Source organism: Sinocyclocheilus anshuiensis, unplaced genomic scaffold (genome assembly GCF_001515605.1).
Source record: "Sinocyclocheilus anshuiensis isolate Anshui unplaced genomic scaffold, SAMN03320099.WGS_v1.1 scaffold322, whole genome shotgun sequence".
In the NCBI taxonomy this organism is placed as follows: Eukaryota; Metazoa; Chordata; class Actinopteri; order Cypriniformes; family Cyprinidae; genus Sinocyclocheilus; species Sinocyclocheilus anshuiensis.
In genome coordinates this window covers 1,535,059-1,542,326 of record NW_015542366.1, presented here as the reverse complement: position 1 = coordinate 1,542,326, position 7,268 = coordinate 1,535,059, and the positions used below count along the sequence as shown (strand labels likewise).

The following is a 7,268-nucleotide window of genomic DNA, read 5'->3' as shown; positions in this document are numbered from 1 at the left end:
AATGAAATTTCAAATAAATGCTAATAGCGTTCTGTGAATTTTGCCTATTGTAATGAGACTGATATTAATAGATTCCTTGGGTCATGCTGAGAACAGTGATGCCAATGTTGCCATAGTCAGCCAAACTTTGTGTCCGCCATTTTGATTTTCTTTAAAAACCTACTTTTTCGAACTCCTCTTAGACCGTTAGTCCGATTTTCACCAAAATCGAATCATATCATCTTCAGAACATGCGGACAAAAAGTTATGGATTTTGTGTTGATAGACAAAACCATTTTCGCATACCACAGCAACGAATTTGAGGCATGATGCCAAAATGACACTTTAGGCTGTATCTCTGCAATGCTTTGGCATATTGACACCAAACTTTGTGTGTGCCATTGTCAACTCACACAAAACACACCACATCGATTTGATAACAGCACCACCTATTGGTAAAAAGTGATAAGCCATTTAATCATATTACTAGAGGTTGTATTTATGATTTTTCAGCCATTTCAATTACAATCATCTTAAATTTGCTTTTATTACTCATTGTTGCATTTGGTGTGATGCTCCATGCCATGCTTAGCTCCTCAATTTGCATCTGGAGTGCTTGGCCCCGTAATTGCTGCTTGCAGCTATATTTTGATTTGTAATCATGTTAATGCATGTGAAATGATAGAACGGGCGTTACCTGAATCAACATTCTCATGTTTACTTTGATATAGCTTTTACTCAAAACATTAAAGTAAATAGACAAATCTAGAAATATCCTGTCTGAGCAGATGGAGTGGGTTGTAAAACCCAACTCCTTTTCCCATTTACACTGAACAAAATTATAGACGCAAATTAAAAATGTTTTTGCCCCCATTTTTCATGAGCTGAACTCAAAGATCTAAGAGTTGCCTTTTATTGTGGCCAGCCTAAGGCACATCTGTGCAATAATCATGCTGTCTAATCAGCATCTTGATATGCCACACCTGTGAGGTGGATGGATTATCTCGGCAAAGGAGAAGTGCTCACTAACACAGATTTAGACAGATTTGTGAACAATATTTGAGAGAAATAGGCCTTTTGTGTACATAGAAAAAGTCGTAGATCTTTGAGTTCAGCTCGTGAAAAATGGGGGCAAAAACAAAAGTGTTGCGTTTATAATTTTGTTCAGTGTAATTTTACTGGAACCAAACAGATCACAAACTCCTTGTACTTAACATTACACAGTTTAGAGATTAAAAACAAATGTAATTTGTAGCAGATAAATGATGAAACTATATCAAATTTGGGATAGTCACAACAAAAAAAAAAACGTGAATGAACCATCCACTACATTATTCATGCTTTGTGTTATATTGAACTTGACAGCTTGCCCACATCTCCCTGCAATTTTGTGTGATCTGATGTTTTCTAAAAGTAATTTTTGAGAAAAGTCAAGTCAAAAAGTGGATTAATCTAGATACAGTTTTTATTTGTAAAGTTTTTGCAGCACTGAATTTACAAATGGAACAGGATTCCACCTTCATTTTATTAAACATAAGTACTTCATAAAACACAGAATACAGAGCATTTATCAGAACATTTTTCATTTACTTAAAGATTAAATACATAGATTTCACATCTTCATAATCTAATTAATACATTGGTAAAGATATATAGTTTATTGTTCAATCCATTTTCAGAAGAGCAAAACCATCTAAATTTTGAATTACAACATATAAGCTTTATAGGTAACTTTCACTTGTGCCATTCCTGTGTCATAAAGAAATGTTCAGATTTGGTTCCAATAAACCAATCCTCATTCTTTCTCCCGCTCAGTGTACACATAAACAATGTGCTTTTTGTAAACCAAAGAAACCAAAATACCATACCATACGTATCACTATGGCTCTATATGTGGCAAGAAAGACTAGTAAATCATAACTTGGCTTGTTTTGCTTTGTGACTTGCTGATTCTGAATGTGAAAAGATCAGAGATGCCACGTTCATTTTGTGTTGACATGATTTTGTGTGTTTAGTGCATCACAGCTGACACCACGAGTGATGCAAGGGTCATCCACAAAGCCGTCATCATACTAGCCAGGACCGGAGACCTGTTAGCTGTAGTAATAAAAAGAAATGAAATGTACATTAATCATTGACACATCTATTACGGCCATTAAACAATGTCTTTTTGGATGTTGTCAATGCATTATTTATTATGTAGTATAATTAGAGCTGCAGAACCCATCAAACTTTAAAAAAAAAAAAGTTATAAATCATTACAAGAAAACTTATATATATAAATGTATACTGACCAGTGACTCCTGATGGGTCTGTAACAGATAGTGAATCAACTCTGAATGTGAATGTCCCATTTTTAGCACTGTCAACTATGACTTTAACCACCTCTGCCGCAGTAGGACTTGTGCCAGTTTTGTCAAATCCCAATAGACCATCTACAATAATGGAGCCACTCCTGAGAGGAAATAATGTTAAAATAGGGGATAAATAAAAAACTGTAACTGTATGCAATTACTGGTCTGTTGATCTTTCTAAGCAACTAACCATTAAACCACTCAAATAAATTATCAATCAGCTGATAAATAAACACATAGAAAAACAAATATGTGATGATGCAACAGACAGAGCTTTAAACAGAGCATTGATTGTTTTTTTAATGATAATAATTTTATGACTTTACCTGAACCGCCAAATGAGCGAGCGAACAAAGTTTGAAAAAAGTTTCTTGAAAACTCCATCAAACTATAATAAATGAATAAAACAGGAGAGATTAAAATTCTATGATGGTGAACCAGACAAATGTTCAAATCGTTTTCCAACTAAAGTATTACCATTAATCAAAGGAAAAAAGTACTTACCTGAGCAGTGATATTCTTTGCCAGAGCTACGGCTCGAGAAGAGCTGATATTTGATAGTTCACTGCTGAAGGTTTCATTCATTGTAAAGGTCACATTATATTCAGAAAGATTAAAGTCTGCTGTAGTAGAGACTATTGTCGTAGCTTGAGTCGTTGTTGAAATTGTGAAATTTGTTGATTTTTAGGGCAGAATTAAGAGAAAACGGTAAACAATTCAATAATACTCAATAGCCATATCAAGTTTGCAATGAATCTCAACCACAAAGGCAAAGTTTTGCACCTCCCACAATGTATGTGTGTGTGTCTAATAGGAAAGTGTCTAATAGGAAAGAAAATACATCTTTAAATATACACTGACCATTGGTTGTTGTGATATCGGAAACACTGATGGATGTGTTATCAACTGTAAAGTTGAAATCTCCAGATGTAATTGCATCAACAAATGTGTTTTTCACTTCTGTCAGATTAGGACTAGCGTCTGTGTTGTTAAACTCAAGCACAGAATCCGTCACAACTGAGCCCGCACTGTGGGGAACAAGCATATTGAAACACAGTCAGGCATAATTAACCAACAAACAACTGAATGGCCAAATGGAACAATCAAATGGTCACTTGATTAACAAATTGATTAACCAAACAATCAGCTGAGAAAGCAATCAACTAATCAAAATAAATCATGCATGAATCCACCTAATTTGATGAGATTTAAACAGGGTGTTTGCGAATTACCATAAGTGAATGTACTGTTTTACCTGAATTTTCGAATAAACATGCGACGGAAGTTTGAAAACCGTTTCCGGTAAATTGGAGTAAACTGTAAAAGATAGATAAATAATCATAAAAACATATGTTATTTACATAAATTTCATTTCTATTTTCTATTGAAACATCATTTCTATTTTTCAGATCAAATTTTCCTGCAAGAATTGTAGTTTTAAAACCGACATTTAGTTCAGGTAGACTAAAAAGTAAGTATTTAGCTAATTATACACCACGAAAAAACATATACGACCAGTTATATTTATTTTTAATATTGCCAATACACAGAATTATCAGTATCTACTGCTACTGCAATCAATAACGATGCCTCATTGGAGAAAAATATTACCGCATTGGTGATCTCTTCTATCAGCTGTTTGGTCTCAGGATTATTCAGATCGGAGAAGATGGGCTTGAAGGTTTTAGTAAGTTTGAACACCAAATTAAGGGATGCAGTGTTAGCAGGTGTAGGGGTGGTTGCAGCTGGTGTAGAGACTGTTGTAGCTGGAGTCGTAGATTGAAGAATAGTTGCAGTTGGATTTGTAGTTGCAGTTTGATTTGTAGTTGCAGTTGGATTTGTAGTTGCAGTTGGATTTGAAGTTGCGGTTTTACTCGCAGTTACAGTTGGATTTGAAGTTGCGGTTTTACTCGCAGTTGCAGTTGGATTTGAAGATGCAGTTTGACTCTCAGTTGCAATTGGATTTGAAGTTGCAGTTTTACTCGCAGTTGCAGTTGGATTTGTAGTTGCAGTTGGATTTGAAGTTGCAGTTGGATTTGTAGTTGCAGTTGGATTTGTAGTTGCAGTTGGATTTGTAGTTACAGTTTGATTTGTAGTTGCAGTTGGATTTGTAGTTGCAGTTGGATTTGAAGTTGCAGTTTTACTCGCAGTTACAGTTGGATTTGAAGTTGCGGTTTTACTCGCAGTTGCAGTTGGATTTGAAGTTGCAGTTTTACTCGCAGTTGCAGTTGGATTTGAAGATGCAGTTTGACTCGCAGTTGGATTTGAAGTTGCAGTTTTACTCGCAGTTGCAGTTGGATTTGAAGTTGCGGTTTTACTCGCAGTTACAGTTGGATTTGAAGTTGCGGTTTTACTCGCAGTTACAGTTGGATTTGAAGTTGCGGTTTTACTCGCAGTTGCAGTTGGATTTGAAGATGCAGTTTGACTCGCAGTTGGATTTGAAGTTGCAGTTTTACTCGCAGTTGCAGTTGGATTTGAAGTTGCAGTTTTACTCGGACTCGCAGTTGGATTTGAAGTTGCAGTTTTACTCGCAGTTGCAGTTGGATTTGAAGTTACTTTTTTTATTTTGGGTAAAAGTAAAATGGGACACAGATCAACAAAAGTGTTTCATAATTAATGTGCCTTTGAGTCCTGATTTAACGACAGTAAAATGATCAAATTAAGATAAATCTGTAAACACACACTGACCAGTGATGGCGTTGGTGCTGATGATGCTGGTGGTACTGCTGGACTGAGCAGCATTTCCTCGCACATGTAGGATTCCTGTTTAAGGTGAAATTAGGAAAATGAGGCATGGTAGCAAAACAAAACAAAATGATCATTAATATTATTACTTTGATTTTGGACATTAACGATGAACTGCTAGTTTTGTAATTATGATAATACAGCTATCACAGCTGGATTATTGTGAAAATCACTTATTGGAAAAGTATGATTAGAATGTTTGTCACTTTCTTTTTCACTATCCTTTCTTGTTGTTATTATGATTTTATTTTAAACATATAGTTTCTGACCATGAAGTCATTTTGTAATTTAAATGCAATGATGAACAATAACTATCACTAATTATGTAGAACAAGCATCACTACTTGGTTCGTACCAATTAGACACAGAACAGGTACTATAATCCTCCACTCCATTGCTATGTCCTTTTAGCAGTATGCCTAAAAATGAAAATGAAGCATATATGTATAATGCAGCAAAGTTCAAAAATCAAACACATTTTATAATATAACAGAATAAAATCTATTTAAAAATCCACATGGGTGGTACGCTTGATATAAAAATTTCAAAAAGTATCAAGAGCTGCATAAGAAACAAACAAATACAGTTAGATTGACCAAGCATTTACAGATTTAATAAAACATGATAATATATTCCACACAAAGTTTGCATTATGATTTACAAAAAAGCACACACTTGTTACATAATCTTTGTCTTGTTAAAGTTAGATTAATTTTCATAACAGTTTATAGCAAATTGATTGGATACAGAACAACTGAAAAAAAAATTCTACTTACTCTTTAAATATTGCACCACAAAAGGCAATCCAAGTTAATCCTTATAGCAAGTTCGTGTTACCTCTAAAAAATCCCTGCAGACAGGTGAACTGATATTTAAAGTGAGAAAGGTTTTTTTCATTTGAAGAACCAACCAATGAGAGTTTGCTGACAAACTTGAGGAACAACAATACCAAAATAAATAGATTTGTTTCCTGGTATGTACGTGATGGTACATGATGACTGTACAACCAATTATGGCAAACTGAAAAATCATGGCTGAAAAAATGTGTTTTTACATCTTTTAACACTTTGTGCCATCACTAGTAAAACTATACATTATTCATGTGGAAATACGTACTTTGAATAAAGGAAATTTTTTGTAATTAACTTTTTTCCCCCTAAAATAAAATTTGATATCCAATGTGTCTACAATAGTTTATAGCCAAGTATGTGTCTAATAGATATATTTTAGTCAATAGGACTTGTTGCTTTTAGACATTGCAATAACTGAACTAGACATTCTGATGTGACCTGGATAATCTGAGAATCTTTACAGACACAGTCAAATACTGTACCCACTAAATGATGAGATATTAGCCAGCTATCATGCAGGAGAATTGGCTAATTATTTTGCCTGATAAAGTAATTCAATTGTGGGATTTTCTCAAGGTTATAGATGGGGGTATTGGGTTAGCATTGGGTGAAATTAAAGTACATGATAAGAAGAGAGATATGCCTGGATCGTTCCTCTTGGACTACTCATCCTCAAAAGCAACAAATACATATACACCGTATGTATACTGACATATATTTAAAAAATAGAAATAAATAAATAAATACATTGGTACCAGGCTGGGAAGACAGCAGTCTAAATTGTCTTTAGAAAGAAAAGGTGTGATGAGAAAGGTGTGCCAAGTTACTAATCACGTTGCATTTCCAGTTCATAAGCAAAAACATGAGGAAACTATGTAACTGGATTTTCCAGCAAATGTAGTTCCTCATAACTCATAATGCATGTCCCAAACCAAAGTAGAGCTAAGATTTCGTAAATGTCCTCCACTGAAAAAATCGACATCTGATGTGCTTATCATTTAATGCATTATAATCTGTCCATTGTTTCCATGTGGAATCCTACACAGCTATTCTTCATATGGTTGCTAAGCTGTTGTTAGTGTTGCATCTTTAATTTTTTTTTTTTATTGTGACTGCTAGTAAACAGGCAAGAATGTTTTCCCCATGCCAAAACTTTAACGTCACAGAATGGTCACAAGCTTCTTATATTAATAGCAGTCAGTTCTTAAATTCCCCTGAGCAATCTGATCTTTTAATTTCACAAGACACAGCTTTTACACAGTTTCTTAAATGCTTTCCGAAATGCTGTCGCCTCTCTTTTTTTAAATTATATTTGAACCTGGGAAAACCATGATGTCCA

The 7,268-nt window shown here is 34.4% G+C and overlaps 1 protein-coding gene across 1 annotated transcript; it reads right to left on the bottom strand.

Moving 5' to 3' along the window:
- Positions 1-1,426: 1,426 nt before the first annotated feature.
- Positions 1,427-5,929, bottom strand: LOC107692156 (putative GPI-anchored protein PB15E9.01c). The gene is made up of 12 exons (XM_016491106.1): positions 5,855-5,929; positions 5,434-5,497; positions 5,022-5,096; positions 4,844-4,888; positions 4,550-4,705; positions 3,945-4,369; positions 3,589-3,650; positions 3,195-3,361; positions 2,838-2,980; positions 2,660-2,721; positions 2,274-2,434; positions 1,427-2,076 (listed from the first exon to the last, which is right to left on the bottom strand). The coding sequence occupies exons 2-12, from the start codon at positions 5,471-5,473 to the stop codon at positions 1,991-1,993; spliced, it is 1,422 nt and encodes a 473-aa protein (XP_016346592.1). The 5' UTR covers positions 5,474-5,497; positions 5,855-5,929; the 3' UTR covers positions 1,427-1,990.
- Between the last annotated feature and the right edge of the window lie 1,339 nt (positions 5,930-7,268).

Coding starts and splice junctions, on each gene's coding strand:
- LOC107692156 (XM_016491106.1), bottom strand. CDS start 5,473: ATGGAGTGGAGGATTATAGTACCTGTTCTGTGTCTAATTG. Junction 4,370..4,549: donor AAATCCAACTGCAACTGCGA/GTAAAACTGCAA, acceptor CTGCAACTACAA/ATCCAACTGCAACTTCAAAT. Junction 2,435..2,659: donor TCGCTCATTTGGCGGTTCAG/GTAAAGTCATAA, acceptor ATTTCCTCTCAG/GAGTGGCTCCATTATTGTAG.